Raw genomic sequence first — 25,171 nt, 5'->3', positions numbered from 1 at the left:
GTAAATTCACTAATGTTGACTCTGGACCATCAACATTTGAATACAGTGTAAATTCACTAATGTTGATCCTGGACCATCAACATTTAAATACAGTGTAAATTCACTATTGTTGATCCTGGACCATCAACATTTAAATACAGTGTAAATTCACTAATGTTGATCCTGGACCATCAACATTTAAATACAGTGTAAATTCACTATTGCTGATCCTGGACCATTATAAACATTTAAATACATTGTAAAGTTACTAATGTTGATCCTGGACCATCATCATTGAACTACAGTGTAAGTTCACCAATGTTGATCCTGGACCATCATAAACATTTAAATACAGTGTAAATTCACTAATGTTGATCCTGGACCATCAACATTTAAATGCAGTGTAAATACACTAATGTTGATCCTGGACCATCAACATTTAAATACAATGTAAATTCACTAATGTTGATCCTGGACCATCAACATTTGAATACAGTGTTAATTCACTATTGCTGATCCTGGACCATCAACATTTGAATACAGTGTTAATTCACTATTGCTGATCCTGGACCATCATAAACATTTAAATACAGTGTTAATTCACTATTGTTTATCCTGGACCATCATAAACATTTAAATACAGTGTCAGTTTACCAATGTTGATCTTGGATCATCATCAATTAAATACAGGGTAATTTCACCAATGTTGATCCTGGACCATCAACATTTAAATACAGTGTAAATTCACTAATGTTGATCCTGGACCATCAACATTTAAATACAGTGTAAATTCACTAATGTTGATCCTGGACCATCAACATTTGAATACAGTGTAAATTCACTAATGTTGATCCTGGACCATCAACATTTAAATACAGTGTAAATTCACTATTGTTGATCCTGGACCATCAACATTTAAATACAGTGTAAATTCACTAATGTTGATCCTGGACCATCAACATTTAAATACAGTGTAAATTCACTAATGTTGATCCTGGACCGTCAACATTTGAATACAGTGTTAATTCACTATTGCTGATCCTGGACCATCAACATTTGAATACAGTGTTAATTCACTATTGCTGATCCTGGACCATCATAAACATTTAAATACAGTGTTAATTCACTATTGTTTATCCTGGACCATCATAAACATTTAAATACAGTGTCAGTTTACCAATGTTGATCTTGGATCATCATCAATTAAATACAGGGTAATTTCACCAATGTTGATCCTGGACCATCAACATTTAAATACAGTGTAAATTCACTAATGTTGATCCTGGACCATCAACATTTAAATACAGTGTAAATTCACTATTGTTGATCCTGGACCATCAACATTTGAATACAGTGTAAATTCACTATTGTTGACTCTGGACCATCAACATTTAAATACAGTGTAAATTCACTATTGTTGACTCTGGACCATCATAAACATTTAAATACAGTGTTAATTCACTATTGCTGATCCTGGACCATCATAAACATTTAAATACAGTGTTAATTCACTATTGTTTATCCTGGACCATCATAAACATTTAAATACAGTGTCAGTTTACCAATGTGGATCTTGGATCATCATCAATTAAATACAGTGTAAATTCAATAATGTTGATCCTGGACCATAATTTACATTTAAATACAGTGTCAATTCACTAATATTGATCCTGGACCATCATCGTTTAAATTATTTCAGTACAGTTCAGATTGTCAGTGTCAATGGTGTAGTGGTTAGTATGTTGATAGTTGGGACTCTAGCGTTCATGGGCATTTGAGTTCAAATCCCACCTTGCAGTGCTGATCCTTTCCTGCTCTCTGATCCCCACACTTTGCTGTTTGTACTCTCTGTCATATCATTTAAAGTTGAAAACCCCCAAAACAGGTAAACTTAAAAAAATACTGTGTAAAATCTCTAATGTTTATCCTGGACCATAATAATCAATTATATACATTGTAAATAGTCAGCACCAATCAGGCACGTGCAAACATAGGGCTTAACCTGTGCAGTGCACATGCCATTTTAAGTCTTGGATAGAAAGTGCCCTTCCAAAACGAGCGACCAATCACTTTGTTCACTTTGTTATAAAACTGCAAACAGTTGACTTAGGAACATTTAGTGGTGAGCAAATAATGGACTTATTGTATTAAACTTGAAATATCTGACTACCAGCCCTTTAAATTAAGTTGACAAAATTAAGTAGCATCATTTTAAACAGCTGGCGTCACTTACTGGTGCAAGTATACTGGATTGTGTGTGTGTGTGTGTGTGTGTGTGTGTGTGTGTGTATAAACAATATATTATATAATTTATAAATGGTGTTTACATAAAGAAAAACCAGACATGATTTATAAACCTTGTCTAAACGATTAACTACTTATTCATGTCTGCTGTGAGAAAACCTGTAACACCTCCAAAATGTCACCTTTGTTTTGATCAATTTAAATGACACATTTCTTTAAAAAAATTAAAAAAGATCTAAAACAAGGCATTTATTTTTTTGACTCAATTATTCTGTGCGGCCTCTATCAAACAATGCTTTTCTCTAAACATTTAGTAGACATGAGGTAGAACTTAAACATGTTAAAAAGTGTTGTCAATGCAAAAATTAACGTAACTAACATTCCTATTTACATGACTGTTCTGAATCTGCAGAAAAATGATACATATGATCCATTTTGGTTGAGCAGATTTAATCATTTTACAGTCCAAAGTCTAAACTTTGTTGTCATGATGAAGTGTTTTCTTCCATCTCCCCATGACAGTGTCTTCCTGAGAGAGATGTTGTATCCTCCACAATTCTCACACTCACTTCCTCTTTCCTGTCCCTTCTTTTATCTCTCTTCTTCCTTTTTACAGATTCTGAAGGCCCTTCCCAGGGCACCCCACCTAAAGAGGTTGACAATTGTGTTTCATTACATACACAGAGCTTTTTGTCTACACCATAAAAAAAAAAATATCAAAGACTGGCAGCTACGGCTGCCAAACAAAAACCATAAAATTACGGTAAAATGTCTTTGTTAAAATAAAGTGCAAAAAAAATAAATAAATCTACAGATATTTTCATTAAAATGTTTACAGAAAAACACTGTTATTTTACAGACTTTTCCTAGATTATTACGATCAAATCTGTTCAATAAAGTTACACACTAAGAGTTTTACAATTAAAGAAACACTGTAATTATACAGACTTTTCCTAGATTATTATGATCAAACACCATCAATATGTGACTGCACTAAAAGTTCAAGAGAAAACAATGTTATTTAAAAGAATTTTCCCTAAATCATTACGATTAAACAGCTTTAATAAAATGCCAAGACATGCTCATGATCGTAATTGAACAGTTTTATTTTGGATCAAAAAAACTTGGAAAAAACACCAAACGAGATACAACGGATAGGAATTTACTATGGAACTTTAAAATTACAGTTGTTACATTTTATTGAATAGTGTTTATGTAAAACATGTAGAGGTTTAAGTTATATGGAATGATTCAGTTACAGATCCTAAATGAAATGGAACTGTAACGTGAAGGGGACGTTGACAAAGGATCCAAATGCAGGTTTATTACACAGAGATGGTCAGGCAAACAACAGTCAACACAGGGGCGAACAGATGCAACATTATGCTGGGAATCCAGAGTCATGGTCAAATAACAGGCAAATGGTCAGTCCCGGCAGCAAACCACGCAAACAATTAACAAACAAAGCAAGGCAAAAGAAGAGAAACGCGTCAGTGTTCACAGTAACAGTATAACAAGACTAAGCAATAGGTCTATGCTGCTTTTAAAGTGCATCAAATCAGTTCATAATGATCCTCCGACTGTGTGTGTGCAATCAGCAGAATCCGGAACAGCTGCATGTGAGCGCACTTAGTGTGTAACTTTATTGAACGGATTTGATCGTAATAATCTAGGAAAAGTCTGTAAAATAACAGTGTTTTTCTGTAAACATTTTAATGAAAATATCTGTAGATTTATTATTCTTTGCACTTTATTTCAACAAAGAAATTTTACCGTAATTTTATGTTTTTTGTTTGGCAGCCGTATAGCTGCCAGTCATTTGACCTTTTTTTACGATTTTTTAATTTTTTTTACAGAGCAGGTAATTACAATTTATTACTTTAATTTTACGTAATTTTAAATGTACTTCATTAAAACAGGAAAAAGCAGTGTGTAAATAACACGGCAATTTTATTGTATAAAACAGACCAATTGCTGTAATTTGTCATTACTTATAGTACATAAAATAACAGTCAAGCTGTTAAATTACAGATATTGTTTGTAATTTTTATGGATTTTTTAATATAATTTAAAATAACAGAAAAAAAATACTGTATAAATAATACTGTAATTTCCCTGTATAAAAAACAAAAATGTCAGTAATTTGTCTTTAATGATAAAGTACCTAAAATTAAAGTTAAACTGTGAATTTAGAGAGATTGTTTGTCATTTTACTAAGTTCTACATATAATTTTAAATGACAAAAATTACTGTAAAAAATTTAGGGATATTTTCTGTAAAATTAAGTTTGTTTTTTTTACAGTGTATATACTGTAGATATAATCACTTCCAGCAGATGTCAGTACAACAGCAGCAAAAGATATGTTTGTTTGTCTCAAGCAGAACCTGGCACAAGTATAGTCATGCTAATAAGACTGAAAAATACAGTTTATGATAAGCATAGAGAAATAAATGAATGTGGTTATGATACCCACTGTTTCTAACGCATGGCAGGGAAGAGGGCTGAAAGTCTTCACAATGTTCCTCACTTCTGGATCCAGTTGGAATGGGGACAGTAAATAAATAGAAAAAGCAAAACAGAAAGTGTCATTAATTTGCATACATATTGGCAATGCACCGAACATTTGACAAAGTTCTCTAATAGTATCCGGCTGCAGACAACATGCAGTCTCAGACACATGCACTCAATAGGCGACGTCACTGCGAGGGCATTGAAAGCATGCATGCAGTCTCAGTTTGCATGTGCACCCAATCCTCAGCCAGACAAGTATTAAGACACTGATTCTGAAAGAGATCAAGGGTGTGTTCACACTTTGCAGCTTTGACTCCATTTGTGAATGGCCACAACAGGTCACTATAGGCATTTTATCTCTCAGCCGGTTAATTCAGGTTAACGGCTTTGAGTCAAAAAGCCGGAACCTGTATAGTCATACCACCAGTGTTGCTAACTTAAGAGACTTTGTCACTATATTTAGGGACTTTTCAGACCACCCTAGCGTCAATTTTTTTAATAAGTGACTAGCAAACAAATATATCTTTAGTGTTACTAGAGATTTTTATAGACTCTCTTGTGTCCATGCTGTACCACTCCCACTCTTCTCAATGAGCTAATGATGTTGTTTGCCTCTCCCCTGCCTCAGAGCACTTAAGGCCTGTTTCCACGGAGTGGTACAATATGGTAACCTTTATCAGGCTTGCATTTCCACTGCTAAAAGTGTACCAATGGTTCTATTTGGTGGGCGTGGTGTAGACAGAAAGTTTCTATCAACGTCATTCTCGTTTTAGAAAATGTCAAAGTAAAGCTGTACGGGTCGTTCACATATAATATGCATACCTGTCAACCCTCCCGTTTTTCCCGGGATTCTCATGTATTTTACAATTCTATCCCGCTATCAGCCCGTAAAGGTATTTTCCAGTATTTCTGCCATATTTTGAGTGTTTCTCTGAAGGGTGGCTAGCTTCACTATACGCAACCCATACCACCGGACCACCAGGGGCCGCCCCTTGCTATTAAATGTGACTCTGTTTTGTGCTTTAGCTTTGTTTAGGCACGAAACACCTTGGAAAAAATATATAAAAATGTGCAATTTCTCTTCTTTTTCATAACAGGTGCTGTCACCCCTCCTATGCAATCCTTAAAACAGTCATATAATGGTGCATGACTGTCAGCTGATATGCTCCATAATGATAAAGAGACGCTGTTTCCCAAACGGATTCTGTACACACGATTTGAAGCAGAGCAAAAGTCTATGTTTTGTGTGCATGTTTAAACAGAAATTTAGATTAGATTAGATTCAACTTTATTGTCATTACACATGTACAAGTACAATGCAACGAAATGCAGTTTAGGTCTAACCAGCAGTGCAATAGCAGCAAGTGCAGGATACAGGAATAAGTTATAAAGTGCAGTTATAGAAAAACTATGGTGATATTTACAGATGGTTGTACTATCAAAATTATATACAGCTTGGATAAGCACACATAATTAATAATAATAATAATAATATCTAAATACGTCGATCTTGGTGTTTTTTCTTCTAACAACTAATTTCGTCCTAAATGAGCATAAAAAGTCATCCCTTATGATGGTGGGCATATCCCTTATTTTTACATCCCAATGTTGACAAGTATGATCATATGACAAGCACTTCACACAACAGATGCTTTATACACATAAATACTTGTGTATAAATTTTCTTTACTACCCTTTTTATGAACATGATTTGATTGTAACTGCAGATCGATGATGCAAAATAGCCTACTGTTATGTCTGCGATTACATAAAATAAATAATTGCAACATCTATGAACACATACAGACCCTTACAGTCTCTGATATGTTACAAATTACAGAAAAACTACACACAGCATAGATCTTGTGCTTACCACTGAGCTGCCATGCCTCCCTATCTAGGAAAAGAGAGGAGGAGGAGGAGGAGTAGTAGTAGTAACCTCCGTGAAGTTGGCACCCCATAAAAACAAATAATCCCCAAAACTATGCCATTCGTTTGTGCTACGTTTGTGCTGATTTGTGCCGCAAAAACGAACGTTTGTGCTGGTTTGGGGTCTGAGATATTAAGCATTATTTTTTTAACCGTGTTACGTCACTCTCCACCCCATGTTGCGCAATTGACTTCAAAACAGCACAGGTCGTTTGTGCTCGGTTTGTGCTGGTTTGTGCCGTTAAAACGAACACGGTATCTGTTTTCCTCTTTTAGATATAAGCAAAATATTTCGGGAGCCGTGACGTCACTCTCCACCCCATTTCCTCCAAATTGCACAAAACTGGTATCATTCGTTTGTGCTGGGTTTGTGGTGGTTTGTGCCGTTAATATAAACACTTTATCTATTTTCGTTGTTTAGATATAGCCAAAATATTTCGGGAGCCGTGACGTCATTCTCCACCCCATGTTGTCTAAATCACACCAAACTGGTCTCATTCGTTTGTGCTCGGTTTGTGCTGGTTTGTGCCGTTAAAATAAACACTTTATCTATTTTTATTGTTTAGATATTGCCTTATCAAAACATTTCGGGAGCCGTGACGTCACTCTCCACCCCAGGTTGTCTAAATTGCACAAAACAGGTGTCATATGTTAGTGCTCGATTTGTGCTGGTTTGTGCCGTTAAAATAAACACTTTATCTATGTTTATTGATTAGATATTGCCTAATCAAAACATTTCGGGAGCCGCGATGTCATTCAGCGCCCCATTATTTCCTCTAAATTGCACAAAACAGGTGTCATATGTTAGTGCTGGATTTGTGCTGGTTTGTGCAATAACAATTAACACTTTATATGTTTATTGATTAGATATTGCCTAATTAAAACATTTCGGGAGCCGCCACGTCACTCAGCGCCCCATTATTTCCTCTAAAATGCACAAAACGGGTGACACTCTTTAGTGCTGGATTTGTGCTGGTTTATGCCATTAAAATAAACACTTTATCTGTTTGTATTGTTTAGATATTGCCTAATCAAAACACTTTGGGAGCCGCGACGTAATATTGCACCAAACAGTCATTCAGTTGTGCTGGTTGTGCCGTTTATAAACACTTATCTATTTTCCTTGTTTGGATTTAACCAAAATATTTGGTTAGATTTGTGCTGGTTTGTGCCATGAAAATGAACAACAGATATTTATATTTGTGCACAAATATGTTACTTTCGTTTGCTCACAAATTGTGCTCGTTTGTGTTGCAAAAATATTATTTGTAAAAAAATAATATCAGATCATTAAGAGGTCTCTCCACCCCAGTTGCTACATATTTACTAAAATAGTCTCATTTGTGTTATGACATATTTAAAAAATTGCAAATATATGACAGAAGATTGTGATACAATATGAGGCATATTAAATTCATAGGCCTACTTTCCACTGACTGAAAATTATCCACCCGCACAGTCGGCCTCAAACTAAAATATAATTCGTATATTTTTTTGGAAAAAAATATCTTTTTGAAACAAATTTCGCATATAGTTTGTCTCTTTAAAAGCCGCTTTTCCAATCGTTCGGACCCTTTTTAGGCTCACATTCCGTGCTAAACCAGGCAAGACAGCAAATCAATTTTATTTGCAGGGAAAATTACCAAAATTTAACGTTATGAATGAAAATGATTGGAGGGGAAATAAATGTATCAAAAATTTCATACATTACAGAAAAATAAACAATGATAATAAAACAATAATAGTGCATTTGTATTATAGTGGCAGAATTATATTTTTTGACAGGCCTTGGGCAAAGTAAGCGGGCACTTTCACTAATAAAAAATATAGCACTTAAATTATTTCATTTTTAACAATCAATAAATTACACAGAGGTTTTATATGAAAAGTTGATAAAAATATAAAATATACATTTTGTTGGTAAAATAACCATTTAAACAATGGCTGTTATTTATTTTAGTATTCAAACATTAAATACCGATTTTTTTCAAGTGAAATAAAAATGAAAATGAAACAACAGCATATCAGGATGTAAAGCATATTCATATTAAAGCAATTCCTGTTTGAGATTTTAGAAAATATAGCTACCCAGTATATATTAAAGATCACAGAGAAATTACATGTCCCCAAAAATGTCCAGCTTATATTTAACTGAATTGTATAAATATTGAAAATTGCTCATTTTATTTTTATTAAACATTTGTTATTTTTTATTAGCAAAAACAATATCAACATTTAAGAATCTATATTTATTTCATTCATTCATTCGACTTGTTTATTGTTGCATATATAGGCTATAATTTAAATTATACAACAGTACCTTGGACAGCTACAGTGCCACTAAAGCTTTCAAACAAAAGTGCAAAAAATTAAAGTTTTAAAGTTTAAATTAATTTTCTCCGGTGACGGCCGACATCACAACACGCCGTATAACCATCCCTCAGGTGGTAGCCTATAGCCGGCATTAAATTACAAAACAAGCTGTCTGGGCCTTGAATTAAAAAAGTTTAGTTATTTCCTCATTGTTTAAAGAGTCTACAAGTTATTAAATATAAAATAAATATAAAAATATTAATAATAATGACAATAATAAGAAGATAACTAAGGATAACTAAAATATGACAAAATATTACATGTTTATCTTTTATTAAACCAAATCAAAATGGTCAAAATAACATCCTACAGCCCTTGATAAAAACGCACAGTGTTTACCAATTGTGAATGTAAATATTTTATATGATTGTTGTTATTGTTATTATTATTATTAATTGTAATTAATTAATAAATTATTTATTGTTATTTTATTGCCATTTGGACATTGTTCTTTTACTGTATGACAAACAACACAATCACGAAAACCAAAACTTATCTGTAGAAAACGCATAGCCTATGTGTTTGCATGTGTTATAATCTATTTTTTCCCATAAAATAAATATTGACTAAATAAGTCCACTAAAGCTGCTTTACTTAATCATAAGTGGTAGGCCTACCTACCACAACAGAAAAGTTTAGGCTGCTTGTTTAAATACGAAAGCAGCCTAATATGGACGACCAGATGATAAAAGTATTTAAGAGAAAAATCGCTGCATGGTTAAACAGGTAAAAAAAAATGTATATTAATACATTTTTATAAAATAAATAAATAAAATTAATACAAATTATATATATTTTTTTAAATTATTTTTTCCTCTATTGTTAAGCATGCTGGCTACTCATATGAGTCTAAAACGAAGTAGTTAAGTAAAGCAGGGTTGTAGCCAATTATCTTTATATTGGCCAAGCCCTTTTACTTGGATTAAATCTGTCAAAATTATGTTCGCATCCTTCATGCTTTTTCTAATAATAAAAAGATCTCAGAATAACCTTGGCCTAGGCTATCTAAAAAAATAAAGCATCTTAAATAAAATTTCTATCAGCCCAAACAAATTTAAATATTTTAAATTATGCGGGTATCTGATATCATTATCTTTCATTCAATATTTTAATAAAAGAAGCAACACTAACGAAACTTTCAGGTACGATCCAGCACAAATGAAACGCACACATACGAGACTCTTTTAGTAAATATGTAGCAACTGGGGTGGAGAGACCTCTTAATGATCTGATATTATTTTTTTACAAATAATATTTTTGCAGCACAAACGAGCACAATTTGTGAGCAAACGAAAGTAACATATTTGTGCACAAATATAAATATCTGTTGTTCATTTTCATGGCACAAACCAGCACAAATCTAACCAAATATTTTGGTTAAATCCAAACAAGGAAAATAGATAAGTGTTTATAAACGGCACAACCAGCACAACTGAATGACTGTTTGGTGCAATATTACGTCGCGGCACCCAAAGTGTTTTGATTAGGCAATATCTAAACAATACAAACAGATAAAGTGTTTATTTTAATGGCATAAACCAGCACAAATCCAGCACTAAAGAGTGTCACCCGTTTTGTGCATTTTAGAGGAAATAATGGGGCGCTGAGTGACGTGGCGGCTCCCGAAATGTTTTAATTAGGCAATATCTAATCAATAAACATATAAAGTGTTAATTGTTATTGCACAAACCAGCACAAATCCAGCACTAACATATGACACCTGTTTTGTGCAATTTAGAGGAAATAATGGGGCGCTGAATGACATCCCCAGACAGCACACATACGTTGGGCCGACGTCGGCCGAAGGTCTACACGTCGGCCCCTTTAATTCTAACATCGGTATATGGTCGGCCAAACATACGCATGATCGTTCGGTCGTGTGTTCTATTGTTCCAGCTCAACAAACCTTGGCTATGCGTCGGTTAACGACCAGAGGCCGACGAAGCACTTCATAAGCACTTGATCTCTCATGCCCATGAAAGAATCCGGCAACATATTTGGTTTACAAGTAAGTTTTTGCGTGCATAATAAATTAGACAAACGCGACATGCATCATGTGAACTGCGTCGGTCGGTCCAGCTTTAAATAGCCTACATTAATGCAGTAAAACTGACCAAAATGCCTACAATACATGATTTCAATTCATTAAAATATAAAAAGTTTTATTGTTATGCTTTAATAATGAAAACGTTGTTTTTTTCTGGTGTTAACTGCTGTTTGCTTTTTTTTTATTGTGGCTTTTTCTAATACATTTTTCCCAGTGTAAAAATCAAGTATGTTCTGCATTTCGGCTGTTTAATTAAAATAAACACCTTTTTACAGAGTGACATCTTTGTTTTATATATACTTGCATTTATATTTATTGGTTATTTATTTTTGACAGTGAATGCACAAATAAAGTGTTTGTTTTGTAACAGTTTAGTAGGCTATAAAGCTCGTCTTAAAGATAATAGCGTATATAAAACTGCTAAATACATTTTAAATTCAAGATATAAAATACAAGGTTATTATTTAAATTGTCTATGGAGTGATCATGTTTATAAATGTAATACTGCAAGACTTTAATGTGCGCGCGCGCGTCTTGCTTCCAACACTGGAGCGGAGAGGATGTTGCTATGGGAAACGAAGCTACAACACGACACGACACCACCTAAAAGACACAACACGACTTCTCTCAAGCTGCCGTTTTGACTGTTTTCAGGTAAGTTTAGTCCCTAAAACAAAGCAAATAATACATAAAACTGTTCCTCACACATTTATTATTGGCAATTGATGAATATTCAGTTGAATATTATGTTATATAAGAGTGGTAAGTCTTCGTAAAAGTCCGTTAGCATATTAGCACTGGTAACGTTAGCGTCGGGGTAATATTACGTTAACTTACTTAATGTTAGCTCTTGTTAAACTTGTTTGTTAAAGTTTTGGCTTTTATTTATTCTTTATGTGTAGATGAGAGGTTTTGTCAATGTTTTATTGAATGCACTCCATATGTAGTCTAAAATACGCATTTTACTGTAAAGGACCGTGAATCAAAAGTTAATCGTGTTTTGATATTTCATGGTATCTTAAACTAAATGTTAACTAAAAAAGTGTTCTGTGGTTTCAGGAGTGAGAGAATAACCTCCTGCTACAGAAAATGTAACTCAAGATTCCTAAATTTCTGAAGGGAGCTGATCACAGAGATGCAGGAAAGACAGGTAACTTTAAGCATAGGATTAATTCATATGAATTTCCATTGCACATCATTATGCATATGTTACATGTCTATATATTATGCATCTGTTACTTGTCTTTATTGCAGTTGTTTTAAGAAAGTTTTGACATTGAAACATGTGAGTGGTATTAAATTTCACATCACATGATTCTTCAGAACTTAGTAAATATATAGATTTGCTGCTAATGAAGTAATATTTGTGATTTTCATTTTGTTTAATTTTTTATGATTAATTGATTTATTAAATCTTAGAAAAAAGTTTACACTAAATTATTTGTCATCACATCTGTTTTTAGCATTGATAGCAATCCGAAATGTTTCTTGAGCAGCAAATCAGCACCATTTGATAATCACCATTATATTAGTTCAACCTCAAGCACTAAATCAACATCTTAAAAAAAGATTTCTGAAAGATCAAGTGACACTGAAGACTTGAGTAATGATGCTGAAAATTTAGCTTTACATCATAGCTATGAATTACATGTATATTTACACTGTTCACCCATCCCTTACACCTTAACTCATCCTTAAGTCAATTTAAGCCCTAAATGAATAATTTTTGATTTGTACAGGCATGATATGCAACTTGTATTCAGTCGTTTTGTTTTTTCTTTCTTTTGCTTTTGTTTTCCACATCAACTGAAAAGGAGGTCTAAGTTTAACCTAAGTGCCGTGTTGCTGATGAACATCTTTATATGTAAGTATATTTTTGACTGACTGCCAGACACTTGTCAAACAGTGATGAGCAAACGAATGGCCGTTCTTTTAAAAAGATCAGGGAGATGCAAGTCTGGAGATTAATATACATTTTAATTCAAAATTGATTTATCTGGAAATATTTCATAATGTTTTGAGATATGTGCCCTATATGCATTTAGATGTCCATGCATGTTTAAAATACTTTTAAATTTAACAATGGCTGCAAGTTATAAAAACATAAACAAACACAAAAATGTTAAAGTAAATTGAGAAAACATTTTCATCAGTTTGACAACAGGTAGATCAGCTCCTGACAGACATGTTAACAGATCAGTTTAACTCTTATTAAATTCATTCATTCATTCATTCATTCATTCATTCATTCATTTTCTTTTCTGCTTAGTCCCTTTATTAATCTGGGGTAACCACAGCGGAATGAACTGTCAACTTATCCAGCATATGTTTTACGCAGTGGATGCCCTTCCAGCTGCAAGCCATCACTGGGAAACAACCATATACGCTTGTTCTCACTCATACACTACAGACAATTGAGCCTACCCAATTCACCTGTACCACATGTCTTTGGACTTGTAGGCAAAACCGGAGCACCCAGAGAAAACCCACGCAAACGCAGAGAGAATTTGCAAACTACACACAGAAATGCCTGCTGATCCAGCTGCGGCTCGAGTCAGCATCCTTGCTGTAAGGCGACAGCACTACCTATTGTGCCACCACGTCACGCTCTTATTAAATTATATTTATATAATTTTGTGTTTCAGTACATGCTATTTTGGGAAGACAAAATATATTCATAAGCTCTCAGAAAATTCAATAAGAGAATTCATTCATTCATTTTAAGAGAATTAACTGCACAATTACTTGAAATGTGTGGATGGGATTACATTATTTGTTAACCCAAAGTGAGTTTCTCTTTCTTTGCAGTATTGGATGCCTGATTGCAGTTCAACTCCAAACTCAGTTGGACCAGCTGATCAGTGTCTTCAGTATTACCACAAGCTACTGGGCAGATGTGTGGACAGCTATGAGCCAAACTTGGGACGTTTGGTTTTTAGGTAATACCAGTGACAAAGTATTCAGTAAATTGCTTATAATAAAAGATGCTCACTGCTTACCCCCTTATAGTTAAGTTGTTTGCAGTTTCATTGTTGTAAAAATACCATACTTTTTCCTTTTTTTATAAGCAGGTGTGACCGTCTGGGCAGCAGAAACAAGACAACTAATCATAGTTGAGTTGAGATTAGTATTATTAACTTGACTAGTTTGGTTGCAGACTTGTTCAATACTTAACAATTTGTATAAGTTACAAGCTCAATGGTCCTGCTATCAATGTTTGTGTAACTTAAATTCATTACAGTTTAGATACAATCAAATGTCCAAACCATCTCTGAGTGAATGACATCAAGGAAACAGGATCAAAAGATCATTCATTATAGACCGTTTCATAGGTAACAGCACATCCATTGTGAAAAATAATTTATTTTTGTGTCATCATCACAAGACAAAATACATTTCAACTGATTTCAGTTGGTTATATTTTTCAGGTCCTCCTGATCATTCTGTTCTCCTGGTTGTGAGGATGTGCAGAGGCTGTATTTGTCAGTGTTAAAAGACTTGTGCAGCTGTATCCAGACATACAAGCAGCCGACAAAGAGTTCTGGAGCAGGACAGACAGGTAGTTCACAGTGGCTAGGCTAGAAGTTTATACTTGGGTGGCCAGAAAGTGGCCTCCGCTATTTTGGGGGGTCCATACAAATACACCAGTGTAAGCTATACTATTGCACAGAAAAAATTAAATGAAAGAATTAATTAATCGGTTGAACACAAAATATTTTAAAGAAAGCTTAAGTATCAAGGTGGCAATATACAGTATCTGTTACATTGTAGTACATGAGCTGGCTAATACAGATTCGTAAATGTTTAGTTGTTAAGATTAGTTAAATACTATATCCTCTACTTGAGACCTGTTGCATATACAGCTTTAACTGAACTGAATTTAACTAGAACTACACCAGCATTCCAAGTGCTCTAGACTAGCTTTTTGCACTGGTGCGTCTAAAATGTTTGATGGCATTGCATTTAACACTGCAATTTTACATGTTAATTTTTTTTTAAATTACAATCCATATAGGCAATATTGACTTGTAAATGATTAACTAAAATCGGGTCAACACACATTATGGGGATTGTGTGTAGAATTTTGAGGAAATTAATGAATTTAATCCATTTTGAAATAAGACTGAAACATTAAAAATGTGGAAAAAGTAAAGTATCAATACTTTCCGGATGCATTGTATATGGTTTTTAGCGCGTTATCAAAGACTTAAAAAAATAGTCCAACATTATCTACAGCAGCAAAAGACCCTCCACATCAAAAGCTACTGGTCAGCTCACGATTCAGCAAACATCTGAAAAACAAATAGCTTATTATGCCTTCACAAGAAATCAGTGTTTTTGAGTCTAATGAAGATAGTACTATTTTATTAAATTATTATTTAGCCTGGCATGTGTACTGTTACAAAATATTTTAAATGTTTCTTAAAAACAAAACATATTGTGTTCAATGGGGAAAAAGTAGCTGTTTTTTACACAGAGATAAAAAAAACACATTTCAGAGCAGTAATCACAATACTGTGAAACTGTGATATTTTTATCCAAGATTACACCCTCAGAATTTTTTAATTTATTTTTTTTTTCAGTTGGCCTATGTTCTTGGAAATGCTGCTGTGCATGAAAATGTGACGATATATCCGGTTCTATAGTTAATTCTGAAATAAATCTTAAAATGAAACAATATTTAAAAATGCAATATTTAATGTGTCAGACACTAAATAAACATGTCAATTCATTTATATTAATCTGATTCCTTAACAGGGCAGCACGGTGGCGCAGAGGGTAGCACGTTTGCCTCACAGCAAGAAGGTTGCTGCTTCAAGCTTCGGCTAGGTCAGTTGCCGTTTCTGTGTGAAGTTTGCATGCTCTCCCCGTGTTGGCATGGGTTTCCTCCGGGTGCTCCGGTTTTCCCAAGTCCAAAGACATAGGTGAATTGGGTATGCTAAAATTGACCATAGTGTATAAGTGTGTGTGAATGAGTGTGTATTGGTTACAGCTGGAAGGGCATCCACTGCGTAAAACATAGGCTGGCTAAGTTGGCCTTTCATTCCGCTGTGGCGACCCCAGATTAATAAAGGGACTAAGCCCAAAAGACAATGAATGAATGAATCCTTAACAGTTAAAATTAACCATTTGATCGTGCTTAGTTTAGGGTATGTTGTGCCATTAAATTGTCAATAGGTTTTATTTTTTTCTACATTTTAAATCTGCTTTAGCTTTCTTCTTTCCTATAAACCTGGAAATATAAAATATATATTTTTGGTTTTTAACAAATTGCTCATTTTATTCTTAGATTGGTGTAGGCTGATGGTCTGCTGAGAATTCTGCTGAGTTGAAGGGATCCTCCTGTCAGACAACCTCTCCAAAGTACAATAGGACTAGTAAGTAACATCTTAAACATACACTACTGTTTCATAGCTTTTAGGTTGGTATGGTAAATTCTCTTCTGATAGTGTCAGCTTTATTTAATTAATACAGTCAAGCAGTAATACTGTGAATTTAATACAATGTATATAATTAGTAGTGTCACATGATCCTTCTGAAAAAATAGTATTCCAATGTACTGTTTCTCTCCTCAAGCTGTTTTTTTAAATATAAAACATTTTAAATAAACATATTTTTAGTATTCTTGATGTATGAAAAGTTTATTTTTAAAAGCATAGTATTTATTTGAAAAAAAAAGTTTGCTCTTTGATGATTGCTAACAATCAGACATGTTTATTTAGAACAAAAAGAATTTGTGCAAAAAAAAGTATTCTCACTGAGCGTTGTTCAACTGTGGTCAACACGTCATTTAAGTTTTCAAATAAGCCTAAAAGACCTGATTAGCTGCATAAGGTGCATTTAATTAGAGAGTTGAATATATCATTTCTTTTTATATCCTCCTCTATAGCCTACATATAATAGAAGTTGTTTGCTGAAAAACCTTTTTGTAGCAGAAATAAAGCTATGATGAGGCCCACCCGGATTTTTCGCAGAACTCCGCAGATGTTTAGCCTATCATTAATTCTGTTTATTTACTTGAGTAAATGTGTGTAAATCTATATTAATTCAGTTTTTTTATTAATTTCAGTAATATTATTGACTAATGTGAAAATGTTCATCTGATTTATGTACAGTGCAGTTTGTACAGTAATATTTTCTGTCTTACTAGATATGTTACATGAAAAACTTGCTTTATTTACCAAATAAAGTGAATCTAATTGGATTTGCATTTTAAACATTAAATAAAACTTTAAAATATATAATTTTTTATTTCATATATTAAGGTTTTAGTTATGATACTCCCAAAATAATTCCGCAGAAATCCGCAGACTTCCACCAAAATTTTCAGCAGAAATAGCAAAAAACATCCGCAGATTCCTCCTGGCCCTAGCTATGATATATTAAATGTGGTGTACAGTGTGACATTTTAGTTGACGAAACTTAGTTTAATTTGCATGTAATGTGGTATCTGAAGATTTGACATATATTTAGATACACATTTATACTAACACAATGATACTAAAAACAAAAAAAAAAAAACATTCATTATGATTTCACAAGGAATTTAACTTTCAAATGGCTTTTCTGAAAATTAGTGCTCAGACACACTCTTTAAGTTTAAATTAAATGACACATTTTAGCTAGGCACTTGCATAACACATACTCCAGTTATATGTTATGAAACAAATAATATATATTTGTGGTAATATGAACTGCTGCAATGCTAATCTTTCTCCTTTTGGTTTCTTGCTTTATTTAAGGGTTCCCACTACAAGGATTAGATTTGGCTACTGCAGTCCCGGTTTGGGCCAGCCTCACTTGTGAAGACTAAAGATGAAGACAACATACAAGAACAATTTAGAGGATGGCGACACACTTATTATTCCACCTATATATCCCCTTTTATGTGTAAGCAACATTCCACAAGATAAAACAAAACTAAATGACAGGTTATTTCTTTTAATTTTGTCTGTTTTCTTGGAACATTGCACACAATTTACAACCAGTTTTATATTTATATATATATATATATATATATATATATATATATATATATATATATATATATATATATATATATATATATATAAATAAATATATATATATGTCAGAGCAAGAAAATATGATGTTTTCTTCTGGAGAGAGTCTTATTTCTTTTATTTCGGCTAGAATAAAAACAGTTTTGAATTTAAAAAAAAAACATTTTAAGGTCAATATTATTAGCCCCTTTAAGCAATTTTTTTCGACTGTCTACAAAACAAACCACCGATATACAATAACTTGGCTCATAATTACTTCAGTCTTTAAATGTCACTTTAAGCTGTATAGAAGTGTCTTGAAGAATATCTAGTCAAATATTATTTAATCAGTTATTAGAAATGAGTTCTTAAAACTATTGTGATTAGAAATGTGTTAAAAAATATTTCCGTTAAACAGAAATTAAGGGATTTTATATATATATATATGACTAAATCTGTTTTGTGTCGTGCATTAGAGTTTGCTTAAAAAAAACTGGTTATCTCTGAGAAGTATTGTTATTTTATATTATTGATGTGTTATTAGTTCAGAGGAGATTGCAAATTGTTGAATGCCATTTATAAAAAAATTGTAAAAAAAATTTGACTACAGACTTTAATAAGATTTTATCAAATTATTTTAATTTGTATGATTTTATTTACTACTGTTAATATTGTTTGCTTGGTATTTATTTTGTGTTTGTGTCCTCTTTTATTATTGTAACTCCCTGAAGAAAGTCTTTTGGATACTGAACACATGACTGGTATTATCTTGTATTTTAAGATTATAGTCTTGGAAACATGCATTTTCTTTAACACTATTTAAGAAATTATAAGCATTATAACATGTGCTTACACAAGTTATTTGTGATTTTACTATAGTAAACTATAGTCACCTTAGTGTACATGTTTTGAAGCACTTGTAAATATTCCTATGGTCTTAATGTAAATGCTGCAATGGACTTTGTATTTAAAATCTTAGTTGCACATTAGTTCAGCCATGGTTATAGTACAACTTGTTGGTTTTGTTTTAAACGTGGTAAAACATGGTTATGTGTGATAAAAGTATGTTAATCTATTTGTATGTTTGTGAAAAATATTAATAAATCTTCAACTGTTATTGAGAGTGGTGTGTCGTGTTTATTATAAATAAGCAGCTGCTGCAACGTGGTCCATAAGTATGAGCAAAACGCCTGAGAACAGCGCCTCCGCGGAGCGGCCGGTATTTCCGGTTGCGTCGTCCTAACGTCGGCCGGACAGCGTTTCCGATCATTTGCCGACGTCGCGGCGACATTTTGCCAATTAGCAAACGCTCCCTGAGCGACATCGCACCGATGGAGTTTTGAAAATCGGCACGACGTCGGCCCAACGTATGTGTGCTGTCTGGGTCGCGGCTCCCGAAATGTTTTGATTAGGCAATATCTAATCAATAAACATAGATAAAGTGTTTATTTTAACGGCACAAACCAGCACAAATCGAGCACTAACATATGACACCTGTTTTGTGCAATTTAGACAACCTGGGGTGGAGAGTGACGTCACGGCTCCCGAAATGTTTTGATAAGGCAATATCTAAACAATAAAAATAGATAAAGTGTTTATTTTAACGGCACAAACCAGCACAAACCGAGCACAAACGAATGAGACCAGTTTGGTGTGATTTAGACAACATGGGGTGGAGAATGACGTCACGGCTCCCGAAATATTTTGGCTATATCTAAACAACGAAAATAGATAAAGTGTTTATATTAACGGCACAAACCAGCACAAACCCAGCACAAACGAATGATACCAGTTTTGTGCAATTTGGAGGAAATGGGGTGGAGAGTGACGTCACGGCTCCCGAAATATTTTGCTTATATCTAAAAGAGGAAAACAGATACCGTGTTCGTTTTAACGGCACAAACCAGCACAAACCGAGCACAAACGACCTGTGCTGTTTTGAAGTCAATTGCGCAACATGGGGTGGAGAGTGACGTCACACGGTTAAAAAAATAATGCTTAATATCTCAGACCCCAAACCAGCACAAACGTTCGTTTTTGCGGCACAAATCAGCACAAACGTAGCACAAACGAATGGCATAGTTTTGGGGATTATTTGTTTTTATGGGGTGCCAACTTCACGGAGGTGTAGTAGTAGCAGCAGCAGCAGCAGCAGCAGCAGCAGCAGCAGTAGTAGTAGTAGTAGTAGTAGTAGTAGTAGTAGTAGTAGTAGTAGTAGTAGTAGTAGTAGGGGTGGAAGAGAGGATTCTTCAAGACGAAGATAACTGAGGTAAGAAACTTTTGTTATTTATAGTGTGTTAGGTCTCATCTGATTGGTAAATCATGTGTTAGCTAATGCAGGACCAGCCGTGGTCAATCATAAGAATGTGATCCTCTCGTAATTAATTTCTAAATAAGCTTAGTTTAACAGTGAAAATAGTTTAAAATAGTCTACTCTTTAATTTTTGCTTAGGCAGATAAGAATAAGACATTAATTGAAACATTTGAAAATAGTTTTCACTCACAATGCCACAGGCTATTATCCTTTTATAGTATCAGTTATTTTTAGTGGATGCATGACCTCATTTCCCATCAAGTTCACACAGATGTCTTAGCAGAGGATATGATGCTAATACATTTATAGATTATTGCCAGATAGTTGTTGGAAAGCTTGACATGGTTGAAAAGAATCTAATTTATGGATAGGATATGAGCTAAAAAAATATTCCTTATTTTGAAAATAGTTTACCTTTTTGAGGAAGGTTTCCTTCGCATGTTTTCTGACCAGGAATTGTTTTTGACTTTCTGAGAGAATAAGGCATCTGATTTAGTTTGAATTCATTTATGGACCACTTAAGGTTATCACTTAACAAAAGAAACAATATTATTCTATTATCAGGTTACCAACTACAAAATGATATCAATAATTACATAACATGGATGAACGGACAGACATCACTGAGTTGTAAAAACTCAAAAATTGAAATTCCACTAATAAGGCATGCATATTTATGGATAGAACCATCAAGATGGACTGACTGACCTGTGCACCCAAGCTAAAGGATCGGTGTGTTTGTGGTTTAGGAGAAGGGCATGGAGAGGATGAATTTCTTTTAGGAGGAAGGGGAGGAGGTGACAGACTGGAACGGGGAATTTGATACTCCTCCTGCGATATCTGTAATAATGAGAGAGAAACATAATTAACCACCCTTTGAGGTAAAGCATCATTAGCATGCACACCACAATTAATGTCCCAACAGTTAGCATTTTACAGTTTCATATTTTAATTATGGTTATAACTTCTATGTAGCAAATACTGCCTAGAAGGAGCATTCAGCGCAGATCTTGCTATATGTGAAAATATGGTTGAAGCTTGAAGGCAGTGAATAATGAGGAAAATGTTATGAATGGAAGTAGGATTCACAACTAATTATCGTAGAAATAAGTTTATAAATCTCTAACCAATTTACTACCTATTTATAATGTCTTTAATCACCCATAATCTCTCCATTGCACTGTAGCACAATTATGTAAGTGTGTACCTGTTTGTCTGAATATTTTTTGTTTCAAAAGACAAGGTCAAATCTAGACAATTTGTGTGAATGTGGTTGATGAAACAAACCAAAAAAAAATACAAACAATAGACAAGGGGCCTGTTTCAGTAAATCCGAAACAAACTCGGAGTTTTAACTTGAACTCTGAGTTGATTTAACGGTTGAACTCTGAGTTGATCATGCAAAGTTATGGCAAATATGACCATATATTTTTTAAAAATAAGCAACAACACTGCATCAGTGAAACAGAGACAGTTAGCATGGGAATAGACTATTGTTAGACATATTTAATGGGAGACCAACCTTGTTTTAGCCATGGTTTTTGGATGTCAATTTGATTTCTTTTAAACACAAAAAAAGATTGCTGGGTAATCTGTATTTGTATCTGTATTTGCATTTCACAATACAGAAGAAGAGTTAGCATATAGGTTTTTATCTGGTTTTAGCGATGTTAACCCCACTTTGTGGAGCCATATATACTGTATACAGTGTTAATTGTTTACAATGGTAAGACTACTTTACTCACATCAGATTTTATACTTTAAACTGACAACAGTGACTGAAGCATATTGTTGCATTTAAACAGTTGTTTCACTGTTCAAGAGCAAATAAAAAGTAAATTTGTGACAGATATTTTGACAAATAAAGTAGAATTTTATTCTTATGTTTACAGTCTGAAAAAGCCCATTTAGTAACAACTTCATAGCACAGTTTGGCAATATATAATATACAAGCAGCAACACCTGCCAGCCTGCCAAATGTGGGTAGATTTCAGCTGTGGCAGTTTAAGCAGACACACCTACTAGCCACTTCGACTAGTTGAAAAAATGTTTTACTTTGCCAGAGCTGCGTTGTCCCTGAAGACTAGCACTTTAGTTTAAGAGTGTTTGTCAATATGCGCGCAAATGTGATCTTAGAATCGAGAAGCAGCACGACTGATAACTGTTCACGTGAGCAAAAGAAAGCAGGTGAATACCAAATGAGAGGATGATCAGGTGCACAGTGAGACACAGGTGGGACACAGCTGATATGAAGCCCACGAGTGCTTAAAAGCTCCCCTTTCCTTGTGCAAGACAACCATGCTTGGAAATGCAAATGGTGCTCGGGCACCCACAATTCGGCTGCTTTCAAGAAATCAATTCTTTGAATAGATTATTAATGGTATTAATGGAACGAGGGATCACCCATTCACTGTCACGCACAGAATGTTTTTAACCTGCTTTCTTTTGCTTACAGTTATTTTTGTTATGATGATTTAGTTATTATCTTTTAAAATAACATTGCATTAACAGCAAAATAACTCCCCATTTATCTGTAGTTAGCTGATGATTTGGGACAATTAGCCTGTACAAACTACTGTGCATAGTTTTAAATAAATTTAAATATATTTTTTAAATGTCAATTGTTTTTTAAGAAATTTTTCGTAGAATAAAAGTGTATGTACACAGCTATATTTAGCCTGTTTTGACACATTTAAAAAATATTAAATGACAAGGAAATAATTAATTTGGTGTGGTCAGAGGAAAAAAAAGGTAAATCCTTAGTGTTGATCACCAAAAAATCATGGGAAATAAAAAAAGGCATATAAACATAACACAAAATTTAAATCAAGTAATTTTAGCATGCCAAAGTCAAATATCTGCATATAAAATATATCTATTGGGGTTAGTGAAAATGGGGAGTGGTTAGTAGTGTTGGAAAACTACTAGCCACAGTAGCTGGTGATCAAAAAAAGTTAATGTCAAGTCCTGTATACAAGTATACAAAACTGAACACTTATAAAGAATTTGCTTGTTATTTTTATACAATCAGACGAAGACCAGTAAGTAAATATGAAAGATAAATGTAAATATGAAAAAATGTGTTAAAGAAGCGTTTAGGAAGTATAAAATGCCAGAATATGAATACACAGGATTAATTGTAAACACTGAATTATTAGCACTAGAAATGTTTACTCAATTACCTACAAACTTTGCTTGGAGTTTAGAATGAACCAAAATTCACAACGTTTTTGTTTGTTTTTGTTTTTTTCACACACTGTTCCATTCTTTCACACGCCTCTCTTATATTCTTAACCACGCCCCTCTTACCGTTAGTTTGCTACAAGGGAATGATAAGCAAAAAGAAAGCCCCAATAAAAAATAAAAAACAGCCTCAATATTCACTATCAGTTAAAAATAAATCAACATACTAGTGCCATAAAAGTGGCAGCACTGTTCGGTTCAGGCAGACTTTAAAATGTGAACAGGCCTAGCAAAGATCTCCTAATTTCACAATAACATATTCTTACCTTCTTCATACATGCCAGCTTTTTCATCACTAGCTCAATATCCTCATGATCCTCCTCCTCATCATCATCATCATCTTCATCATCTTCCTCCTCCTCTTCTGCCCTTTTGTCTCGAATAGGCAAATAGGGCTCAATGAGGATGGATTCTGTGCCTCTAATGTCACAGCGGCAGTAAGGGCATGTGTGTCCATCTGACTTCTGAAGGTTAGAAAAAATGACAGACAAAATTGAACATACTACTTCAGCAAGGTAATGCACAATACATGAAAAGACACGATGCTCTAGCTAGAATGAGTTACGCAATGTGTTATATTTAAAGATGTAGGACTACAGAAACTCATCACGTCCTCTTTTCTCTAAGGTAAATGTTATCTCAGCATGCAATGAAAGTGTGACTTCTACTTGAGAGAAGTGGAAAATCAGTCACACATCAAACAAAGGCAGGAAGCCTAAGCCAAACTGTCAGGTCATGTTGCATGACAGTGTGGTAAACTTTATATTTCATGCATTGCTGTTTTCTGAAATACCTGGCTTTAGGCAAGTGCTCAATTTTTAGTTAATGTTAATGGTTTATTGTATTTGAAAGGGTTCTGTTTATAATGTTTTGCACCAACGAAGTAAAACAAAATATAGCTGTTCTGAATGTGGGTTTTGGGTGTAACCTCACTATAATTGCTGTGTGAGTGTGAATAGGAGCAATGTAAAGGTTTGCACATGATATACCTGCCAGCCAGTCAAGCAGGGCTGACACAGTAGATGCCCACAGGGCTGAATGCGAGTGTCTTTGTCTCGTTCGGTGCAGATTTTGCAGAGCTGAAACGTGCTACCAATCTCACAATATAATTCATACTGCTCCTGAAAAAAGAATGGAAACAAAGGATTTTTTACATAGAAGTAAAAAGATGCATTTGAAAAGTGGGCCAAAAGTGTTTGTGGCAATCTGTTGATTAAAGAGGGGAGAGGTCAGACAGTTAACTGTGTTTTCAAATTCATTTAATTTCAAATTCATCACAATGAGTTAAAATAAAAAACTTATATTCATATAAAAATACATGAAAATCTGATTTCAGAACTCTCTATTTATCCAAAACTCAGAGGCTTTAAACCAGTCATAAAAATATGCTAAAACATATCTTCATGAACTGGAGTGGTTTAATCGATTTCCTCTGAAGAATGAGTTTAAATGAGAAGAAAGAGTTTAAAACATTAATATTAAAAGATAAAAGACCTAAGCCAATCAGAAGTCATTGTCAACGCTGATTT

The 25,171-nt window shown here is 33.8% G+C and overlaps 1 protein-coding gene and 1 long non-coding RNA gene across 30 annotated transcripts in view; one reads left to right on the top strand and one right to left on the bottom strand.

The window, feature by feature from the left end:
- Window positions 1–2,459: 2,459 nt before the first annotated feature.
- Window positions 2,460–25,171, bottom strand: part of cblc (Cbl proto-oncogene C, E3 ubiquitin protein ligase) — a 40,376-nt gene continuing 17,664 nt past the window's right edge. For 2 of the 9 annotated variants that reach the window (XM_005158126.6, XM_021466724.3), the window contains 6 exons: window positions 24,632–24,763; window positions 23,909–24,106; window positions 21,108–21,239; window positions 20,814–20,869; window positions 4,698–4,753; window positions 2,460–2,869 (listed from right to left, as the gene is read on the bottom strand). In XM_005158126.6, coding sequence (XP_005158183.1) covers window positions 2,709–2,869; window positions 4,698–4,753; window positions 20,814–20,869; window positions 21,108–21,239; window positions 23,909–24,106; window positions 24,632–24,763 — 735 coding nt within the window. In that variant the 3' untranslated portion in view covers window positions 2,460–2,708. Of the gene's footprint in view, window positions 2,870–4,697; window positions 6,675–14,378; window positions 15,377–20,223; window positions 20,870–21,107; window positions 21,240–23,908; window positions 24,107–24,631; window positions 24,764–25,171 lie in introns of those variants that run through there. The other 7 variants (XM_021466725.3, XM_073925176.1, XR_012391507.1 and 4 more) reach the window with 4 other exon arrangements.
- Window positions 11,655–18,030, top strand: LOC103908931 (uncharacterized). 21 transcript variants are annotated; one of them, XR_012391663.1, is made up of 12 exons: window positions 11,655–11,738; window positions 12,144–12,234; window positions 12,339–12,369; window positions 12,899–12,948; window positions 13,354–13,652; window positions 13,893–14,023; window positions 14,156–14,196; window positions 14,326–14,416; window positions 14,513–14,643; window positions 15,843–15,914; window positions 16,375–16,462; window positions 17,828–18,030. It is a non-coding gene; the product is annotated as an uncharacterized lncRNA (long non-coding RNA). The 21 variants fall into 21 exon arrangements; XR_012391662.1 differs by having other exon boundaries at window positions 14,496–14,643; XR_012391667.1 differs by having other exon boundaries at window positions 14,153–14,196.

This window comes from Danio rerio, chromosome 16, assembly GCF_049306965.1.
Source record: "Danio rerio strain Tuebingen ecotype United States chromosome 16, GRCz12tu, whole genome shotgun sequence".
NCBI lineage: Eukaryota > Metazoa > Chordata > Actinopteri > Cypriniformes > Danionidae > Danio > Danio rerio.
This window is presented reverse-complemented; position numbering and strand designations above follow the sequence as displayed.